The sequence below is a fragment of the Myxocyprinus asiaticus genome, chromosome 19, assembly GCF_019703515.2.
Source record: "Myxocyprinus asiaticus isolate MX2 ecotype Aquarium Trade chromosome 19, UBuf_Myxa_2, whole genome shotgun sequence".
Taxonomy (NCBI): Eukaryota; Metazoa; Chordata; class Actinopteri; order Cypriniformes; family Catostomidae; genus Myxocyprinus; species Myxocyprinus asiaticus.
In genome coordinates this window covers 46300176-46322723 of record NC_059362.1, presented here as the reverse complement: position 1 = coordinate 46322723, position 22548 = coordinate 46300176, and the positions used below count along the sequence as shown (strand labels likewise).

Genomic DNA, 22548 nt, shown 5'->3' with positions numbered 1-22548 from the left:
TAAATCTGCAGTTTGACAGGATGAGTCACAGATATGATTCTCAGGTAAAGTTTGCTGTCTCAAAGTTTACTTGTGTAAATGTAAAAAATATATATTAGTGTTTAAAACTGTGAATTATTTGAAATGATAATGCATGCATATTTATCTAATAAGAATATGCTAATTATAATTTTTATTTTTTTAAATATATTTTTATCAATTTATTTTAATATTTTTTACATTTATTATTCTTCATTTATTAATATTTTAGTTATTTTACTTCATTACTTTTTCACTGGAAATTAATTCAATTAAACTGTAACAAGTTATAATAAGAATACACAAAATATATATATTTTTTAATATATTTTATATATTTTTTGACGTTTGTTAAATTCATTATTTATTCACTGAAAATTCAGTATCAATTAAATTGTAACAAGATCTTATAAGAATGTACAAAATATTATTTTTAATTTTTTTATCAATTTATTTTATTATTTTACATTTATTATACTTCATTTATTAATATTTAAGTTTTACTTCATTACATTTTCACTGGAAATTCAATCAAATCAATTAAATTGTAAAAATGTCTAATATGAATATACAAAATATTATTATTTTTTATATATTTTTATCAATTTATTTGATTATATTGACATTTATTATACTTTATTAATATTTTAGTTTGTTTACTTCATTAAGTTTTCACAGGAAATTCAATCAAATCAATTTAATTGTAACAAGTTCTAATTAGAATACACAAAATATTATTTTGTATTTATTTTTAAATATATTTTTATCAATTTATTTTATTACTTTTACATTTATTTTATTTTATTTTATGTATTAATATTTTAGTTTGTTTACTTCATTACTTTTTCACTGGAAATTCAATGAAATTAATTCAATTGTAACAAGTTCTTATAATAATATACAATATATTTATTTTATTTAAGTATATTTTATACATTTATTTTATATTTAAATATATTTTATTTATTAATATTTTTTTAGATTGTTTACTTCATTACTTTTTCACTGGAAATTAAATTAAATTAATTCAGTTGTAACAAGTTATAATAAGAATTTATAAAATGTTTTTTTATTTTTAATATATATTATTATTATACTAATAATTTCAAATAAGAACATACAAAAAATAGTTTTTACATTTATTTATCATTTTAATATATTTTATATAATATTTTATTTATTATTATTTTAGTTTAATTACTTCATTGTTCACTAATATTTGTTGTTTTTTTACTGAGCTATATTAGCCACAAAATCTGAGCAAGTAATAGTAAAAGTCTCGTCTGTATTTCCTGTGTCTGTTGTCTCTGCTGTCCATCACTTGGGCTTGCCCACACCTCGCCGTATGGTCACATGACATGGTCAACATCATCAATACTGCCAAGACCACCTAGACGGTGTTCTCCTCTCAGGCAGGTGTGAACTTAAGTCACTCTGTGGAACTCTACAGAAGGGCCCCAGACTGCCTGATACGCGAGTCATAAATAAAAAGGGAGCATAATAGGACATAAGCGTAACATCCTTGTTGTGATAAAATGAATATTCTACTGTACTCTTTATCTTCACCCTCTCTGTAGTTCTCTCTGCCTCTAGGATGAAACATGCTACCAACATTAAACTGCCGGACAGTTTTGTCCTGCAGAAGGAGTGGCCGTTCTGTAAAACCCTCAGTCAGATCCGAGATCAGGGTTCCTGTGGGTCATGCTGGGTAAACTGCATTATAACATGAGCATTGACACACCTGTGTTCTACTACATAGTCTCACTTAAAAATGTCAGCATCATCTAGCATCAGCAGATGCCACTCGCAATGAAATTCAGATACGTTTTGGGGTCTTTTTATGTTTTGCTTTTATTGCCATGTTTAACTGCAGGTGTTTGGAGTGGTTGAAACCATCTCAGATTGCATCTGCATCCACAGCAAGACATCGTGTCCGAGGACATCTCAGCAGAAGACCTGCTGTCCTGCTGCAACGCATGTGGGTACGTACACAGAAAAACAACAGATGAGATCACTTCAGTACCTCAAATGTTTCTCCTAGACAGCAATGAGATGAAATGGAGAGCAAATGGAGACTTTTCTTCAGATATCAAATGATCTGCATTTATTTTATAGCTCTATAATCTTACTGTATGTAACAACTTACTCATTTGGGTCTATCTTTATTCCTTCTATGGAGTCAGTGTGACATGATCTTACTGAGATGTATGTTTCCAGAGGCAGATGGTCTGGAGGTGATCACAGAAAAGCGTGGAGTTACTGGACTAAATCTGGTTTGGTGACTGGAGGACTCTATGGAGTTTGGATCAGAACACCTGTATCATTTTAACAGGAAATACGTAGCTTTCGTACCTTTCACCAAAATCAAATGTGCTGATACTCACTAACGTTGATTAAATAACATTCAAAACATTTGTTAAAACATTGAGGTTAAAAATAGCAGTTTCACTTTTCAAATATGCAACAAGATATAGTCGACAAGCTCCTAATTAGAAAAAAAATAGATAAAGGAATGAATAGTAAATAAGTTTAAAAAAAGGATAGTTCATCTGTCATCATTTACTCACCCTTGTGTTGCTCCAAACCCGCATAAGGTTCGTTCTTCTGTGAAACACAAAATATGTTTTTAAGTCCATGCAACTTATTGTTTCAATACAAAGGCTGTCAATTACGCATTATTAAGTATGATTAATTTTATAACAAATGAACACAATCATTTCCCCTGACACAACGGAAATTCCGTAATTAAGAGTTTTCAATTCAAGTTTAAAGTGTTTTTGCAAGTCTCAGTCGTCACTGGGCAGTCAGCGCAGCTCCAGCTGTACAGGCAACAAAGCATGGTTTTTAAAGTTTCAAACTACCTTTCACTTAGCACAGCATGCTAATAACACAACATTTATGGCTAGACCCTGAAAACTAATGAAAACATAATGCAACCACAGTGAGACGCAAGAACGCGTCCTGTGAGAACATCTCTTAAAGGGATAGTTCACCCAAAGATGGAAATTCTCTCATCACCACCCTCATGCCATCCCAGATGTGTATGACTTTCTTTCTTCAGAAGAACACAAATGAAGATTTTTAGAAGAATATCTCATCTCTGTAGGTCCATACATTAAAAGTGACTCTTGGCCAGAACTTTGAAACTCCAAAAAGCACATAAAGACAGCATGAAAGTAATCCAAATGGCTCCACATCTTCAAAAACGATATGATTTGTGTGGGTGAGAAATGCATCAGTGTTTAAGTCCTTTTTTACTATAAATTCACCTCCCTATCCAGTAGGTGGCGATATGCACGAAGAATGTGAATAGTCAAAAACAAAAGAAGAGAATGTGAAATATTTATCTGTTTCTCACCCACACCTAATATCGCTTCTGAAGACATGGATTAAACCACTGGAGTCGTATTACTTTTATGCTGCCTTTATGTGCTTTTTGGAGCTTCAAAGTTCTGGTTACCATTCACTTGCATTGTATGGACCTACAGAGCTGAAATATTCTTCTAAAAATCTTCATTTGTGTTCAGTGGTTGCTCAGGCATTTTTGTTTTTTTTTGTTTTTGTTTTTGCATCTGATGATGTGTTGAGGTTGGTAGCAAGGGCATTGCTGTACCATTTAATGTGTTGTTAGGGTGTTCTGAGTGGTTGCTAGGGCATTGCTATGCAGTTTATTGTGTTGCTAGGGTGTTCTGAGTAGTTGCTATGGCATTGCTATGCAGTTTAGTGTGTTGCAAGGGTGTTCTGATTGGTTGTTATGGCATTGCTATGCCGTTTAATGTGTTCCTAGTATAGGAACAGCAATGCCATAGCAACTACTCAGAACACCCTAGCAACACAATACACTGCATAGCAATGCCCATTAAACATCAGATAAAACATAATAATTGTACATAAGAACTAATTACACATGCAAACACAACAGTGACTAAAGGTTTGCATAGTATGCACACATGATTTTAGTAATGAGATTTCACAGAATGAGTTTCATTCTGTGTCATTTGAGTCATCATTGAGTCTGTATCATGTATCTGGCGCCATCTCCTGGTGGTCATATGTAACATTGTGCATCATGTGGATTATCTAATGATCTGTGCATCTGATTACCTTGTGTGTGGTCTCGTTTCAAAGATAATCACCTCCTCTAAATAATGGTATGTGATAATTTATGTTCGGTTTATTTTTTGTCAAGTTATAAGTGAAAACGAGGCATATAAGCAACTTCTGTTCACATGAAACATAAATTTCAAATACATATACTTAGCTATTACTCGCTATATTCTTGTCTGTGAGTAAAACAAATAGGTTGTATTCTACTCTTTAAGAGATTTCCAACAACATATGACACATGGCTATTTGATCAGTTTGATATTTTTGCTGATTGCAATATTATGTATAGTGCTCTGTTGCCCCCTGCAGGCCTCAAATCATACAACATCTCTGACCAGCAGCAGATCATGAGTTCGTTATACAACAACGGCCCAGAGGAGTTCACTGTCTATGAAGACTTCCTGTTTTACAAGACAAGTCAGCAAACCTATGAAATACTATGACTCTTTAGTGATTACATTCAATTATTTGTTTTTGAGCAATGTGCAAAACGCTTGACGCAAATTAGCTATTATTTTCTTGTTTCTTTGGTGTATACTAGCATATAACAGGGTCAGTTCTGGGCGGACACACGGTGAAGATCCTGGGGTGGGGAGAGGAGAACGGAACCCCATACTGGCTGGTCGCAAACTCCTGGAACACTGACTGGGGCGACAAGGGTGAGAATTCAAATTCATCAACGCTGGAGTAATTAGAGCTGTATGCAAAGTCAAACATCACTTTTACTGTTACTTATATTCAAGGCTTAAGGATTTAAGTGATTTGAACAAAGCAGCCTAGCAACCATCCACAACACCGTAGAGATTGCATAGCAACACTGTGTCAACAACCCAGAATACCCTAGCAACACACTAGAATCTTCATAGCAAAGCTCTAGCAACCACACAGAACACCTCATCAGATGCACAGAAATGCCCTAGCAACAACTCAGAACACCCTAGCAACACATTAAACTGCATAGCAATGCCCTAGCAACCACTCAGAACACCCTAGCAACACATTAAATGGCACAGCAAAGCCCTAGCAACCATCCAGAACACCTCATCAGATGCACAGAAATGCCCTAGCAACCACTCCGAACACCCTAGGAACACTTTAAAAGGCATAGCAATGCCATAACAACCACTCAGAATGCCCTTGCAAACACAATACACTGCATAGCAATGCCCTAGCAACCACTCAGAACATCCTAACAACACACTAAACCACATAGTAATGCCATTGCAACCACTCAGAACCCTAGCAACACCCTAAACTACATATCAATGCCATAGTAACCACTCAGAACACCCTAGCAACACCATAAACTGCATAGCAGTGCAATAGTAACCTCTCAAAACACCTTAGCAACACCCTAAACTGCATAGCAGTGCCATAGCAACCACTCAGAACACCCAAACAACACAATAAACTGCAAAGCAGTTCCCTAGCAACCACCCAGACCTCTCATCAGATGCACAGAAATGCCCTAGCAACAACTCAGAACACCCTAGCAACACACTAAACTGCAGAGCTATGCCATAACAACCACTCAGAACACCCAAGCAACACACTAAACTGGATAGCAATGCCATAGCAACCACTCAGAACCCTAGAAACACTCTAAACTGCAATGCCATAGCAACCACTCAGAACACCTTAGCAACACATTAAACTGCAAACAATTCCTTAGCAACCACCAAGACCTCTCATCAGATACACAGAACTGTCCTAGCAACAATTCAGAACACCCTAGCAACACATTAACCTCAAAGTAACACTATAGTGACCACTCATAACACCCAAGCAACACTCTAAACCGCATAGCAATGCCCTAGCAACCACTCAGAACACCCCAGCAACCACATAGCAACACCAAAATAATCTAAACAATCTAGTTTAGACTGCTGTTTCATTGTCTAATTTCTGATTTTACGGTTTCATTTCTAATATTGTGGAAATTGTGTTGATGTTGTTAATGTTGTAATCTGTGTGTTTTTCAGGTTATTTTAAGATTCTGAGAGGACATAATGAATGTGGAATTGAGAGTGAAATGGTGGCTGGTGTTCTGCAGCTGTGAGGACTGAATGAACGGAGAAGTCATTGAAATTTCTGAAGAGATTGTAATTGTTTTGTAGTTCTGCACTAAATATTTCATTGTCTATAAATTGAACTCTATAGAGTTCAGTCTCTATAAAATCATTATTTAGCATTCACTTGTTAGGGTTAAACCCTAATCCTAACAAGAAAAACATTCAGTTTTGAATGCAAAAGTAAACACTTCTTAACTGTAAGCTCATACACGTATATTTCAAATTTCAAACAGGCAGAACATGCTAAACAAGCATTGTTGAGCGCGCTACGTGGAGACCTACTGTGTGTGGAGGCTTCACGCTATTCTCCGCGGCATCCATGCACAACTCACCACGTGCCCCACTGAGAGCGAGAACCACATTATAGTGACCACGAGGAGGTTACCCCATGTGACTCTACCCTCCCTAGCAACTGGGCCAATTTGGTTGCTTAGGAGACCTGGCTGGAGTCACTCAGCACACCCTGGATTTAAACTCGCGACTCCAGATGTGGTAGTCAGCGTCAATACTCGCTGAGCTACCCAGGCCCCCACATATCATATTATTAAACAAAAGATATAAATGGTAAACTGAACTTACTTGTTTAATGTGAAATTTTGTGGAAGTGCTCTTTACTCTATTCCTGAAGGTGTTTGTACAATTTCTGCTAGTTCAAAAATAAAAAATAAAAGATATAAATGGTAAGATTGATCTTGTTTAAATGTTATTAAAGTATAAATGTACATTTATAGTTATAAATGTTTATAAATATTGTTCTGCTCTGCTAATCGGTTAGCCTGTAGAGCACAACAGTCTGGTTCCGGAAGTAAAAATCCCATTCATTTATCCCATAGATGAATTAATCATCAACGATAACTTATAAAAATTTAAAGACAGACCTACTGTGAGCTACGAGGTTGTTCACTGATGGTATATGCTTCCATCAAAGCCATCCATCTGTGTTATTTCAACTGCATTGTTTAAAAGTCTTGTTTGATAGTGCAATACATGGTAAAAAACTACATTACCCATGGTACAGCAGAGAAAGATCCACCAATCAGAGAACAGCGGTCATCAAAACCCGCGAAACGTGCTTCTGAGCGAACGCCCACTCCCATGAATGACATAGTGGAGTTGGTCTCCCTTCACCCTTAAACTACTTATATATTTGTACATATCGGAATATTTTGCAATAAACGTACAATATATTGTTTCTATACTTATAATAAACAACCTAAAATAAATAGTTTTATATATTCCCATCATTTTTTATTCAATGACATCATTCGCAATGCTTCATGGGATTGTAGTTCGTGCACTCATGAAAGACGGTAAAGTACACAGTCTTGTATATTTGTCTTTATGTCCACTTTTCAAACACTTTTTTGCCTCAAAACAAAGTTCGTAATGTTGTGATTCTCCTCGGAGCTGGTTGGTTCGGTTCATGGCGTACAACTCTTTTATGAAGGATTTTGTTAAAACTCAATGGAAGAAATGAATGGGGAAAATACTTCCGGAACCAAGATGGCTGAAAAAACTGTTGCGCTCTATTGTCATGAATAATTGACAGGTAGAAAAACGTCAGAGACCGCGGCCCACCACAGAGTGAGATATCTCACGACATTTATTTCATTAATATCTTTCAGACAGTAGGACATTTTTTGCATACCTTTCCATGAAAAAAATCGCTTACAGGACCTTTAAGTTGTATTTTATGTACTAGGTTATAAAAACCTAAATATACATTTATATTTAATATCAACATTTAATATTCTTGATAAGCTTTTATAAAAGTCTGTGATGTTTAAAGGTCACTGTATAACAATATATACACCGAATAAAACAATAAATAATAATGAGTACGAATAAAACCTAATTTACGATTCTAGAAACATATGGTGCCTGATGAATGGGGGGAGGGGCGTTTCGTCTTGTCCTGTCAATCACAAAGGAAAACCGGGCGTGGCCTAGAGGTCTTCGACATATATTTATATTGAGATATGAATAAATTAATAATTCTGTTTGCAAACCCAGACACGCACATTCAGAATTTTGGACGGATGATTGACGCTTTTAAGCCTTAAAGTCTGAACAATAGGCGTCGGTTTTTAGGGAAATGTAAAAGAAACGAACAGAATCCGCGTTAGATCGTGATATGGATGGACTTTGATGGCTTTAGCATTAGCCTGCTAGCCACATTATATCAACATTACAGCAACAACATTGTGTATTTTCATTCAGATTAGCATGAATTAGAAGATAATGACGACTGATGGTGTGTTGGCGATGATGTAGTGTTTGTTCAGGTGGGTTTTTTGTTTCTCAACACGTGCATTTATTTCCTGCAACATGCATCCATTAATATTTAATCTTCGTTATATGTATTTTCAAATAACATTGGTGGTTACACCAGGCTTTAAATGCATATAATGGCATATAATGGCATTGAAATATTATATACTGCATATCGTGCATGCATATAATGTTGTATGTGTTAGTGCATTGATATTGAGCTGTTATATATATATATATATATATATATATATATATATATATATATATATATAGTATATATCTGTGTGTGGCATATATATATATATATGTATATATGTAGATTCAGATACATTGGTATGGTATCTTTAATCTTTGTAGAATAGTTGCAATGGTTGGTAGTATGCATGAATGCATATTGTGGTTTTGTCTTATGTGTATTGATTTACAGTTATATGCATTGTATATGACATCTAATGTGATGTCATTCTGCATGCATGTGCGTAAAATACGTGCTAAGCCACATCTTTGACGTGATAAACGTGGGGCTCCCCTTTTTATTGGTTTTAAAAGGGCTAATGTCACTTAGCAATTCACTTTGCCTCCCTAACCAAACCATCATATCACATCAGACTGATTTTTATGTTATCATTGACCTAAAGTTGGTAATCAGGGGCTTTATCTCAATCTACTCACGGTGTATCTCAAATCAAACACTGGCTTTGATGTTCTGGAGTCTTTAACCCTCCTGCACCAATAAAAATAAATAAAGCTGCTTGGAGGACAAAAATGTCCATATCAAAAACAACTGCCATAAAAATATTATATATTAATATTTTTTTCCACTTTCACTGACTAACCAACATCAGTCCTGATCATAACTACCAAATATTTATTAATTTTTAGGATTTTAACCCTTTAAATGCCAGTTTGTTTATTTAATGCCACTGTTGTTTTTTACACACACAAATTTCTCAATACACACATAAAAATCACACTCTGACATCCATACCATCACACCCACACAATTTTAGCTGCATCATTTATTCAGTTGGCCTGCAGTGCTCTATAGTACAGCAAACAGAGAATAGGGGAAAAGCTTGTATTTGCTCCATAGGCTAAAAATGAGAAAAATGGCGCCATCTGGTGGAAAATATTAAAAATATAAATTTTGAAGCCACGGCTCCGGAATGAAAGCATAATATCACTAGAATTCATGATTTGATGATTTAATGGCACTGGCATCAAATATTGCAGTTTTAATGGGTTTCAATGGGGATATTTTTGTCCTGAAGGTCCTGAGTGTAACTATTGTGTGTACACAGTGTGTTATAGATGTATTATTAGGTTGAAATATCAACATTCCCCCAAAAATACACACCTTTGGCAAAATTTATGCCATGGGCATTAACACAGCTAAAATGATCGAAAAAATGAAAAAGACAAAAAATGTCCCAAAGGTCGCACAAGGGTTAAACAGTAAAGTTGTGCATTATTGAATTTCTAGTGTCTTTGCCCCACCCACCCCAAAAAAAACATGTCTCAAATCGCTGATGCTGATGTTATTCCTGCAACCCTGTGCATGACCTATTGACCCCCGGCAAAAGATAAGGCCAAACATATTTAAGGCATGATGTTTACCTCCCTTTTGCTTTTTTGACTTGTACAGGCAAGAAAAGGGGAGCATTTCCTGAACCCGAATACTGGACTGGAGAGTTGGTTAATTTCAGGGATCTGAGATGGAGAAGACAGAGAAGAGGCCTGGATACTTTGCCAGGTAAGCGGGCGCTCCGTTTGAATTAAATTGTCCTAGTTGCAGGTTTACACAGGAAACACTTGAGAGGAAGTGTGAGGGGAAAGAACAAGTGAACAAAATGTATTGTATCTGTCTTTAAGAGCTGAAAATAGTGATGGTAATGTTGAGGAATTAATGACTAGTTTTCAGTTGTCTGAGAATATCTTTTACTTTAGGCTTTGCTGCAGGTGTTAAAATGTCATTTAAAAGAATAGTTAATCTAAAAATGGAAGATTTTGTCATTATTTTTTCATCCGCATGTGAACTCATTTTTGGAGAATCTTCACGCAGTTCTTCTTCATACCAGGACGGCTGTCAAGCCTTAAAAAGAATAAAAAACAACCTAAACGTATCATGAAAGTCATCCATCCAACTTGCGCGCTATATTCCAAATCTTCTGACTAGGGCTGAGTATTGCCAACCGCCTCACGATATGGTAGTTATCGCGATACATGTCACAATTCAATATATCGCAATACATCCCAAACATTGTTGAACATGTCCCATAAGCTGGGTTTCCATATACATATTTTTGTGCAAATTTTGGAATATCGCATAAAAAATGCTGGATTGAAACGGCAACATAAGTATAAAGTTTCTAAAATGCGCATAAACTACAACGGAAACACTTTTACCGAATATATTCCTTTTAGAGCTGTCAAAGTTAACGCATGCGATTAATTTAAAACGCTAAACGCATTAATTTTTCTTGATCGCGTTTAATGGATTTACCGTAAATACTGCATAAACACTGGTTGGAAGGGTGGAACCATTACAATGAATATGCAACCTAATTATACTGGAATATAATGTACATTTACAGTGGTTGCCAACAATATTGGCACCCTTGGTAAATGAGCAAAGAAGCCTCTGGAAAAAAAACATCTGCATTGTTTATTCTTTTGATCTATCATTCAAAAAAATCACAAAAACCTAACCTTTTAATTGAAGTCAAACAATTGAAACAAGGGAAATATCTCATTATTAAATAAATATTTTTTCCAAAACATGTTGGCCACAATTATTGAGTAATGAGTAAAATATATCTGAAGTATATTCCCATTCATATTTTACCTTGTTTAGTGCACCTGGGTGACTAGGAACATGAAATTGTTCAGCCATGACTTCATGTTTCACAGGGGTATAAATATGAGGTAACACACAAGCCAAATTCCCTAAATCATCAATCACAGTGGGTTAGACTAAAGAATATAGTTCTGATGTGCGGCAAAAGGTTGTTGAGCTTCACAAAATGGGAAGTGGCTATAAGAAAATAGCCAAAGCATTGAAAATACCCATTTCCACCATCAGTGCAATAATTAAGAAGTTCCAATCAACTGGAGATCTTAAGAATCGGCCTAGAAGAGGATGTGTGTCTATATTGTCTCCACGCACAGTGAGGAGGATGGGTCATATATAATAAAGAATATATAGAATATATCTGAATCAGACAGAATCAGGAAATCTGTATCTATCACTACTCAACACAAAATTGTCTCCAGAAGCTAGCTAAATCAAACAAAAACCTCCCTTTTGGGATGTCCACAATGACAAAAAGTCAGTCATAAGTAAAATAATGATTTTTTTGTTGTTGTTGTTACAGTATGGTCCTAAAAGTAGCTTCATACTTTGTGCTGAATATATATTTCTTTATTTTGATTTTTGGCATTAAATATGACCTTGGCATTCACTCTTACATCTTACATCTTAACCTTAAATTCACTAAAGCATTCATTATTTGCTGTTCTGGCAGAGTTTGAAGGATTATTCAGAGCTTTTTGTCTTTCTGGTTCACAGGCTCAAGAAGAGACGGCAGCTGAAACAGAGCCAAATGGAGAAAGCTGCGGCTGAGCGGAACCAATCAGATCCAGAGACCAAAACGGCAGTCATCTGCGAGCCCGCTACTATTGGACAATTTCAGGAGAAGAATCCAAAAGGGGAGGAGCCTGGAAAAACCAAGAGAGGCCAAAATGGGCGATCAGGTAATCAATTTTAGCAGTCTAAATATCAAACGGGAAATAATGAGGGGCCTGGGTAGCTCAGTGGTAAAGTCGCTGGCTACCACCCCTGGAGTTCGCTAGTTCGAATCCCAGGGCGTGCTGAGTGAATCCAGCCAGGTCTCCTGAGCAACCAAATTGGCCCGGTTGCTAGGGAGGGTAGAGTCACATGGGGTAACCTCCTCGTGGTCGCTATAATGTGGTTTGTTCTCGGTGGGGGGCATGGTGAATTGAGCGTGGTTGCCGCAGTGGATGGCGTGAAGCCTCCACACGCGCTATGTCTCCGTGGCAACGCTCAACAAGCCACGTGATAAGATGCGCGGGTTGACTGTCTCAGACGCGGAGGCAACTGGGATTCGTCCTCCGCCACCCGGACTGAGGCGAATCACTATGCGACCACGAGGACTTACAGCGCATTGGGAATTGGGCATTCCAAATTGGGAGAAAAATCCCCCCCCCAAAAAAAAAAAACAGGAAATAATGTAAGGCAGGATTTGATTTTATCCATCAAGGTTTGTTTGGATTGTGAAAAATGGGCTGTGATTTTATTGGTTAATATTATTTTTACCCGCCCACATGGCCTTGATGATGTCAGCAGAACAGAAAAGTTGTTTCAGAGGTGGAGCAGGTTGTAACATTTTGTTTGAAGATAACGAATGCAAACTATTAATTTCCTTAGAATAACATGCACTGATTATTTATAGTAAGACCAGAAATGTGTAGCCTAATTAGAAATGTTGAGTTCATGTTGTCTTTTGGGATGACGTAGTATCTGATGTGTTCGTCAGCAATATAGACTTAAAACAGGAAGTATGTGACCAGTTCAGCACGTCGAGTGTGTTATTTATCTCAGTGAAACAGACAGCGGGTTGAGAAAGACACCGCTCAAATGCAGGAAAGGGGTCGTAGACATGACATAGATGCATGTAAGAGGTCAGCACAACACACACACACACACACAGTTTGACCCCAGCCATTGGAAATTGTAATGACCATGACAAAGGTTACATTTTAAGTTGGTTATATACTGGAACTAAACTTGTTAAGACTTGTCTCTGATTTTTGTGATGATTTGGCAAATCTCTGCTTGCTATTACTGTTGCTCATACTTGTGGTTAGAGGTTTGTTAGCAAACCAATATATTGTAACTCATCTAAAACTGGTTTCAGTCCATGGTAAGCTTGTTAAACTGCTTGTTAAAGGTTTGCTGATGTCTCTTGTGTTTACAGTGGCCAGTGCTGTTGAATGGTGTGTGTATTGTTGTTTATGTACAACACACAAGGGCACAAGCAGCCATCGTTCAACTGTTATGAAACAGCACATCTGTCAGTTTTGTGTAAATAAGCACCAAATTTACTAGTGTTAACAGCTAGATTCACTTGCTAATGTCTGATCTATGTTTGCATATTGTTACTGTAGGGTCAAACAATACTGTATTAAAAAAAAACTGTCTTCCTAATTCCTATTAAATGCATTGATTTCCTCAGGAGTTTGTGTAATGCAGTTTTAACCCCTTCAACTCTGGTGCATTTTTTGGGCTGCTGGCCGCAATTTTTCGCACTCCTATTTAAAATCTCACCATTCACACATACTGTGGACTAATTGCAAAGAATTTGTCCAATTTTTCAGAGAATCCCCCAAATAAAAATTAAAAGACTCCAATTATTCATAAAAAATATTGTACGCGTTTATAATCTTACGATAAAGGTTTTTTTTGTTGTAAACATGTAATTCTGGTCCTGTTCACTCTACCTCACTTTGTAAAGTCTCATTTTATTCCACTAGATGGCAGAAAGCACTAGAAAATATGTTTTTTTTCTCTCACATTCCATCACAATATGCCGATCTGAAATGTAGGTGGCGCTGTAACACATTTTAGCCCACACAGATGTGCTCGTCCATAGACATTCAGTCTAATTTTCAGTTCAAGCACCACCCTCATTGTTTCATTGAAAATCTCGGTCTCTGAGTGGACTAGAAGCTCAATACAAGTGTAATTAGACAGCTGAGGTCCTCCCCTTTGCGAAGATCTATAACATTTTATCATCAATAGTGGAAATCATATTTTTCTGATGATTTGTTTTGCATGCTTTTTCTTCTGGATGGCACATTTTGTTCTGGACATCTAAGATGTAATATTGGATTATTCACACAAGCAAGCTCACGGACAAGTAAAAATGGCTTACAGCAGCAGGTATCGGAGCATAAAAGAGATGTTTGTATTAGTGTTCGACCGATAAGGGTTTTTTAATGGCCGATACCGATATCCAGAGAACAGGGTGGCCGATAGACCAATACAATGCCAATATATATCACACAATTTAATATAGTATCAAACATAAAATTGCTAAAAAATAATAATAATAATAAACTCTTATTTAGCACTATATTTATTCAATTTCACACAAAACAAAAAAAATTATATTGTATTTTACATGGTAGATAGCAGTTTCTTCAGATTTCTGTTTAGTCATCACATTTTAGTAATTTATTGATGAAAATGAAGAAATTGTTAATATATTAGGAAAAAGGAAATAACGGTACAGACAGTAGTTCAGCAACCATGGATGGCATGTCCACATTAGCAGTCATATTTACTCAAAAAATACAGAATCAAACCAATTGTATATACAGTGCATAGTGAATAAGACACTTACGTATAGCACACGTGAAGCGCTTTTACCTTGGGCTGCATCCGAAAACATAGGCAGCTAACTTGCTACCTTGCTGCTTAATCAGTTAATGGCTAAACTGATATAACTGTTTTGAATGAATTGAACACTTAAGGAAACTGATCTCTGAACAGTTTGAAAAGCACCTTATTTTCATCATACAGCCTCCGGAGGCAGCATTTTCCTGGTTTTGGACGCAGCCTTGAAGTTGCACGCTCGTGCGGATCCATCTCTTGACAGTTTAAATGGTCTGGATCGCCTACTTCATGATTTGTGAATGAGAGGAACTTTTGATACTGATTCTTAAGTTTTGATTCTGGGTGATAGAATACGCGCTTCAAATGAAGATATTAGATGAGCGCTCAACGGGAAGAAAACGCTGGATTTTTGTGTGATTCGTGAATTACATCTGTTTAAACAAGATATCTGCATATTTGCAGATGGTATATAATAGAAGTTTTATTTATATCTAACTTTTATCATTAGAAAAGAAAGTTACAAATGACAAGGAACTGCTGAGGAGAGACTGTTAGATTGTGTTTTAGAGGTAAATAAATCAGCGCGCCACAGGATGCTGGATCTGCTCAAGTTTTGTGAGGTTAGTTTGTTATATCTGTTTAAATGAGATGTGCATATCTCGGTATATGATATTAGTTTTATTGATATTTACCTTTATAATTAGAGAACACAGTTAAAAGTTACAGGGAACTGTTGAGGAGAGAGAGGGAGAATGAAACAGGTGAGCACTTTAACATTATGAGCTCAAACGCGTCTGCCGCGGCTCTGATATGCGGACCGTTTAAATGACACTGTGTTGCACACCGGTCTATTATTGTAGTAACACGATGGCATATAACAACAAAACGAACCGCAACTGGTTGTTTACATGTCTCAGATGCTTCACATGCAAGCAGGCGATTTTTGGCACCTTCAAAAAAAAAAAAAAATCGGCCAAACAGGAAAATGTATTCTCAGGAATGTGACTGTACAATTAATTTTGTTGCACTAATACCACAGTTCGAAAAAATTTCAAGAGTCACAAAGTGAAATATGATTTCTGTAAGTCATCAAATACAAACTAGTGGTCGACCGATATATCTCGGAGACAGATAAATCGGCCGATATTCTGACTTTTTTTAATGATAGGCATCGGCCGATTTATCGGTCTCCGCGATATATTGGTCGACCACTAGTTTGTATTTGTTGACTTACAGAAATCATATTTCACTTTGTTTCAAAAACCAAAGTGCACGACAAACTGAGTTATTGACTCCCAAAAGAAAGAACCGATTCTGAACACTTGAAACGAATCATTCCAGACTTACTTCCTGTACTAATCTACGTAATTTGGTAACAGAAAACCCGCCTCTGGTCTTCACTGGCTACTCGTGAACAGCTTTGACCCGCCCTCAAACACTACACTAAGCAATAGACCAATCACAACAGACTGGGACATCTGACCAATCAGAGCAGAGTAGGCTCTCTGAAAGGAGGAGTTTAGAATGAATCCTTTAGAACGGATCATTGAACGAGTCGTTTTTGACATTGGGGAAAAAAAGGTAATGCTGCAATTTAAATTATGAGCAAATTAAAGTGTTTTTTGACCTTGGATGCATGTAAATCTATTGTATGTGACTTTAAAACAAAATTAGGCACATTTAAAACCATAATAGGTGCTCTAAGCGTAAACTTCTTTTGCGATATATCGCTCCTCTTTGGATCCACCAGCGGGTCTATAGTTTAAGGGGTTAATTAAGGACTAATTTGAAGCGTTTGAAACATTCTCAAGCCGCGAAAATAACCTGAGCTCCTGAAATAATAGCATATAATGAATATACTAAATTATTTAGATACTCTTTAGTATTTTGAACAAATAAAATTAATGGGGGGTGTTTTTCAGTGGCAGGGACTGGGGGACTGGTCAGGGTTGAAGGAAAGCTGAACACAGCAAAATACAGAGATATCCTTAATGAAAACCTGGTCCAGAGTGCTTAGGACCTCAGACTGGGCTGAAGGTTCACCTTCCAACAGGACAACGACCCTAAGCACACAGCCAAGACAACACAAGAGTGGCTTAGGGACAACTCTGTGAATGTCCTTGAGTGGCCCAGCCAGAGTCCAGACTTGAACCCAATCGAACATCTCTGGAGAGATCTGAAAATGACTGTCCACCGACGGTCCCCATCCAACCTGAAAGAGCTTGAGAGGATCTGCAGAGAAGAATGGCAGAAAATCCCCCAAATCATTAAATTAAAAAAAACATTAGTCAAACGTTTCCTTCAGTGATTTCGTTGACAAAATTAACACTGCCGTCTGCGCTGTTTTTCTATGTAAACATGCGAATGACGGATGCGATGCGCATGGTTTTTTCCTTGTGCAAAAAGCCAAGCATTTTTAAGACGTCGTGTCAAGTTAAAAGTTCCATTCATTGCGCTACATCTAGCTTTTTTTAAAGCAAAAAATAAGTTCTACATGAACTTGACCCTAAATGTGTGTTCTTGCGTTACTGCAACAGTAACAAACGTCAAGCGTGTGATTAGTTTCCTTCAAATGTCTGTTCCATTAAAACACGTGTTATTATTCAGGTAGCCATTCAGGTATAAACATGTCAACCGTTTAACTAAATTTAACTAACTTGCTCGGCAAGGTTCTTTTCAAACTGTTGCTCCGCCATGACAGTAGTTGACCTAAAAGAGAAAATCAACCGATAAAGAAGACTGTTTACAACAGGGGCATCCAAACTACGGCCCGTGGGCCATCTGCGGCCCGCCAACTGCTTTGAGAGATTATGGAAATAGAACATAATCTGTCCCGCTATTGAGAAATTATATGAAATTCGTATCCTGAACACTGGGTGATGCTATCACGAACAGCCACATTTCACAGTGCATTTGTCTCCAATAGTTTCATCCATTGGAAGAGTTCAGGAGTTTGGAGTCCTCCAGATTTCCACGAATGAAGCGTCACGCAAAAAGAATGATGCGTTTGTTTATAGGACTGGTATCGGTAAGATACGTGTACTTGTTCTCGAAAAAATTTCGAGTAGAGATGCCATTTTGCAGCGTGAGCGGCCGCACCGAGTTTGAAAGCGCATAGACATGCGACCCGTGTGCGCACACTCCTAGAATGTCTTCTGCAGCACTGGGAAGTTTATTAATTGTTGTGAATTGGTTCGTTTTGATGTTTCATCGAAACTTTTTTGCCCCAAGCACCCCTTCATTTCTGACCCTGCATCACTGTTCTATTACAAGCGTTCTTGGTGTGAGTAATATCCTTTAACAACACAAAATGTGATTAAAACTTGCATACAATATAAAGATGATGCAATAGTGGCATCTAGCCTTTTTTTATTATTATTATTATTATTATTATTATTACTACAACGGTGCGGCCTGCGACACCTTATTTCTTTTTGCATCTGGCCCCCAGTTGAAAAAGTTTGGAGACCCCTGGTTTACACTAATGTCCACTCCCTTGTGGCGATGCTGAGATTGCAACGCGCACTTGCATTGCGTTATTTAATTGTTTTCTGACACAATTGTTAACACAACAATGCATGAAATCAAGCTTGCTGTGCTAGAAGCATTTGTAATCGCACATCTTTTGTAAAGTGAATATATAGAGATTAAATTTTACCGGGAAGTTCAAGATTCTTGCAGCCCACTGGACATAGGTTTCATCATAGATATCTGTTATTTATATTATTATTGTTGTTGATTTATATATAGGTTTCCTAGGCTACGTTGCACATACTGTAAATAGAACTGATCCGGCCGTACATCATGAAACACTGACTGTTATATATTGATGACTAATATATTGATGTAATAATATTCAACATAACCTAGTTTACTTTCAGGATTTTCTCTCCAGTGCTTGTCTTTATGCCAGAGCTGGGGGTAAATATGGTAATTGCAATAACACTAGTGTGTTTAGTTGTTCAGTAAACAAAGTTTGATTGATTTGATCTTTATGGAGAAGATCAATCTCATTCATTTCTGTTATGTCCGAAAAATCTGCATTGTATGTTTTGAAGTAACTCCCAGGGTCTCTTACAAGAGCGTAGCATATATGTTTTTAAAATTATAATGTGCACCAGGAAAGTTTCCGCCTCTCCCGATGGCCGATTCTACCCTGTATTCGAGGCCTTAACCTCAAGTTATTCCAGGTGGAATGAACCAGTTATAACTGTAAATTACTTTGGATAAATGTTATTTTTTTCCTTCTTTTTTTCAGATGACCACAGTAAGACACACAGTTGGACCAAGAAAGAGAGATGTAAACCTCCAGCAACCGTGGAGTATACTGTGAGTTATCTCTGCTGTTTCTTACTTAAACACACAGACATATGTTTACTGCAGGTATCTCTTAAGCCCCGTACACACATGCAGCGACTTCCAGCGACAGAGCGATCTCATTCATTGTCAATGGGAGCTGGCGACTTCCGGTGACTTCTGGCAACTAGATGTGGCCTTGGCGAGCGACACCACAAATTTGAGAGAAGTTTAACTTTATGCAAATGAACAACCAATAGGAGTGAAAACTGTGTCAGTGGTGCTCATGTCATCCGTCTCCTTTGAGTCGAGTGCAGGCAAGACAGAGAAGTTTCTGTGAGCAATTTCACTGTTTTTTATGATTCATCTGTAACCACATACATGGACATAATAAAAAATTATGCGTGGAAAAGTTGTCGGCAGTCTGATAGCCCTTTTCCACCAACATGGTTTGGGTTCCTGGGCCAGTGCAAATTCTCAAACTGTTCCGCACATTTCCGGTTCGACACCGGCCCCAGAAGCTTGCTGGTCTCTACGCAGGAACCAATTACATCAGGGGACGGATGGCGGGATAATGTTTCGCCAACATGGTAAATATTTCCCAAACAACAACAACAGTAGCTACCGTCTGCAGCAAAGAGTACTTCTTCGCTCTATAACAATAATAAAAAAATATATAATTATCAGACATCAGAAGCCTTCAGGTAACATGACGAAACGAGTGCTCTACTTGCGATATGGTATTTACGAAGATCCAAGATAAACTAGAGAGATCGTAAAGGAAACAAATACTCTACGAGAATGAAGATATAGCACGAAATGATGCACGCCGCCTTCAATCAGACATTTGACCAAATCATAAACAAACTGAAAAACACGTAAGGGAGTAGAGGGACCATGAGAAGGACATAAGCACAAGCGACAGTGGACGGAACAACGATGTTTTGGACTCGGACACCGACCGACCTGCTAACTATCCGGGGCATTGAATTCATTAACGCTCGTGATAAACAGTGAATCGCTGGTGTCCTCTACAGCTGATCTCAGTAAGTTGTTATATTTGCCAACTTTGTTGGCTTTTCTTACACTGTTGTCATCTTATTTTGTGCATTGTTTTGTTCTATAAGGGGATTTTTGACCGGCTACTCACTAAGTTTGGAAGATCGCGGCTATCTGTTAAGTAAAACGGTGGGATTCTCAATCAATAATATTATATGCTTTGGCAAAAATCCAAATACAACCATCTGCTACACCAATGTTAATAATGATCCCACTGTAACAGTGTACAGAACTTAGCGAGTTAAGCCATAGTTCATACAATATAGTGTAATTACCTGTTGAGCAATGTAATAATGATGGATTGCATCAATCCGTATGTTTAAATATGTCCTCAAAACCAAGAGTAAAAGCTGTATACAAACACACTGTGCCGCACCATGCTTATGTTTGAGGTAGTCACGTGAAACTACCACGTAGACAGTAACCCGTTACGTCACCGTTCGGCTCTCAGATCAGTAGAAATGCATGGCCAGTTTACGATAGGCTCCAGATTGCCCCGGCCGTGAACCAGCGGAGTACAGGCACGGCACGAAAACCATCGCAATTTCGGTGGAAAAGGGCTACGAGTGAGTTGGATTCGTACATTGATAGTTCGTTCATCTTATTAATTATATGATGCAATGAGCACTGCTGCAGTTCATATAAAAACACTCTCCCCAGCAAAATGTGCATTTTTAGGGACAATAGAACTGATTCCTTGTCAAATTAGAATGAAATCGTAGTTTTACTAGCATAATGCATCATCACTGATCAAGGGCGTAGATTAGTCTTGAACATTGGGGGGGTTGCAGCATGAAGCACATACATGTTTTCCATTGATCATGGTATAAATATTGGGGGGGTTGTACTTGCTTGATTTGATTATTGGTGGGGGGGGGGTTACCACCAGTAACGTTAGAGCGACAGCAGTAGAAACGCCCACTGGCGACTTCATAATGCATTGACTAGCGACATCAAGCGATAAAGTCTCTGCATGTGTGTATGGGGCTTTAGACAAACGCACACATCTAGGTGTTTTGGAGACCCTTGTAAATAAACTTCTGCATTTACCTACATCAAACTGAATGTTTTTTTTTTTCTACAGGTTGGACCAAAAGACACTTTGAACAGTATTGCTCTGAAATTCAACATTACTCCAAATAAACTAGTGCATCTGAATCGTCTCTTCTCACACAGTGTTGTACCTGGACAGGTTAGTTTCACACATGTACACTTCTAAACCACTTATAACAGTGTAATGGGAATTTGGTAGTAAAATGTGCTTCATTGTCATGATAATAATCACAATGCAAGATACTATAAGTGAAAATACTTAATTGTTTTATGCTAAATATAATTTCTAGGGCTATAAAAAATAAAGCGTATAAACAGTTTACGCAATGGGTCATGCCCCCGATCCGTACTTAAATTCCATAATAAGAAATGTTTCTAACATCGGAGCAATTCAAGCTTGATGTACCACCTTGATGTGGCAGTAGGGGGCAGTCAGCGCTCCAGCTGTACAGACAACACGCAGCGAGCAGATAGCACAGTCTTACACAGATGCACTTTTGGGCTCAAAGACAGCTGGACCGAGCAGAACAGAATATATATATACATATATATATGTGTGTATATGTGTGTATGCATGTATGTGATATGTATTTGAATTATCTGAATTATATATTTACAAAATTATATTTATTTGGTGGCCTTTTTTTTTTTTTTTTTTTTTTTAAATATTGATATACGAATAATTTCGATTAATCGGCACATCATGCAGTTAATTTTTTATGTTGTTAAATTTCTAAAAAAATTATAAAAATAAAATTAAGGTGAAATATGACCTGGACATGTTTTTGTGATATTCAATTAAATTGTTTTACATGGGAACATGAGGTTGAAAATTTGTAAATCTTTTTGTTCACTTCTCTGTGATGTAGGGTTACAATTTTGGCTTTGTGGGACTATTTGGGACAGTCACATCTTGTTTTAGAATCGAAACTGGGTTCGTCAGACAACAGAATTCCCACATCTTTTATAAATTAATTGCCTTTAAATTTGTGATGAACCATGCACATTTCCTTTTGCAGTCCACACTGTATGGCTGCAACTAATGATCATTTTGACAATCGACTAAACTAAAGATTATTCGAAAGATTAATCAACTATTCGGGCGATTATTGTCCGTGATCACTCAGGCATTGTTAAGATACCCACCTACTCAAGGGCGTAGATTTGGCTTGGGGGGGTGGGGTTGCAGCGTGAAGCATCTACATGTTTCCAATGATCATGGGATGGGGTGGGGTGGGGTTACCTCCAACA

The 22548-nt window shown here is 37.1% G+C and overlaps 1 protein-coding gene and 1 pseudogene across 2 annotated transcripts in view; both read left to right on the top strand.

Annotated features, from left to right (window-relative positions):
• Positions 1-20: 20 nt before the first annotated feature.
• LOC127409991 (cathepsin B-like) lies at positions 21-6865 on the top strand (annotated as a pseudogene).
• Positions 6866-8138: 1273 nt separating this feature from the next.
• The window catches only part of LOC127409619 (nuclear receptor coactivator 7-like), a 39039-nt gene continuing 24629 nt past the window's right edge, over positions 8139-22548 (top strand). For both annotated transcript variants that reach the window (XM_051644304.1, XM_051644303.1), the window contains exons 1-5: positions 8139-8482; positions 10117-10224; positions 12040-12224; positions 19148-19218; positions 21329-21436. In XM_051644304.1, coding sequence (XP_051500264.1) covers positions 10187-10224; positions 12040-12224; positions 19148-19218; positions 21329-21436 — 402 coding nt within the window. In that variant the 5' untranslated portion in view covers positions 8139-8482; positions 10117-10186. The remainder of the gene's footprint in view (positions 8483-10116; positions 10225-12039; positions 12225-19147; positions 19219-21328; positions 21437-22548) is intronic.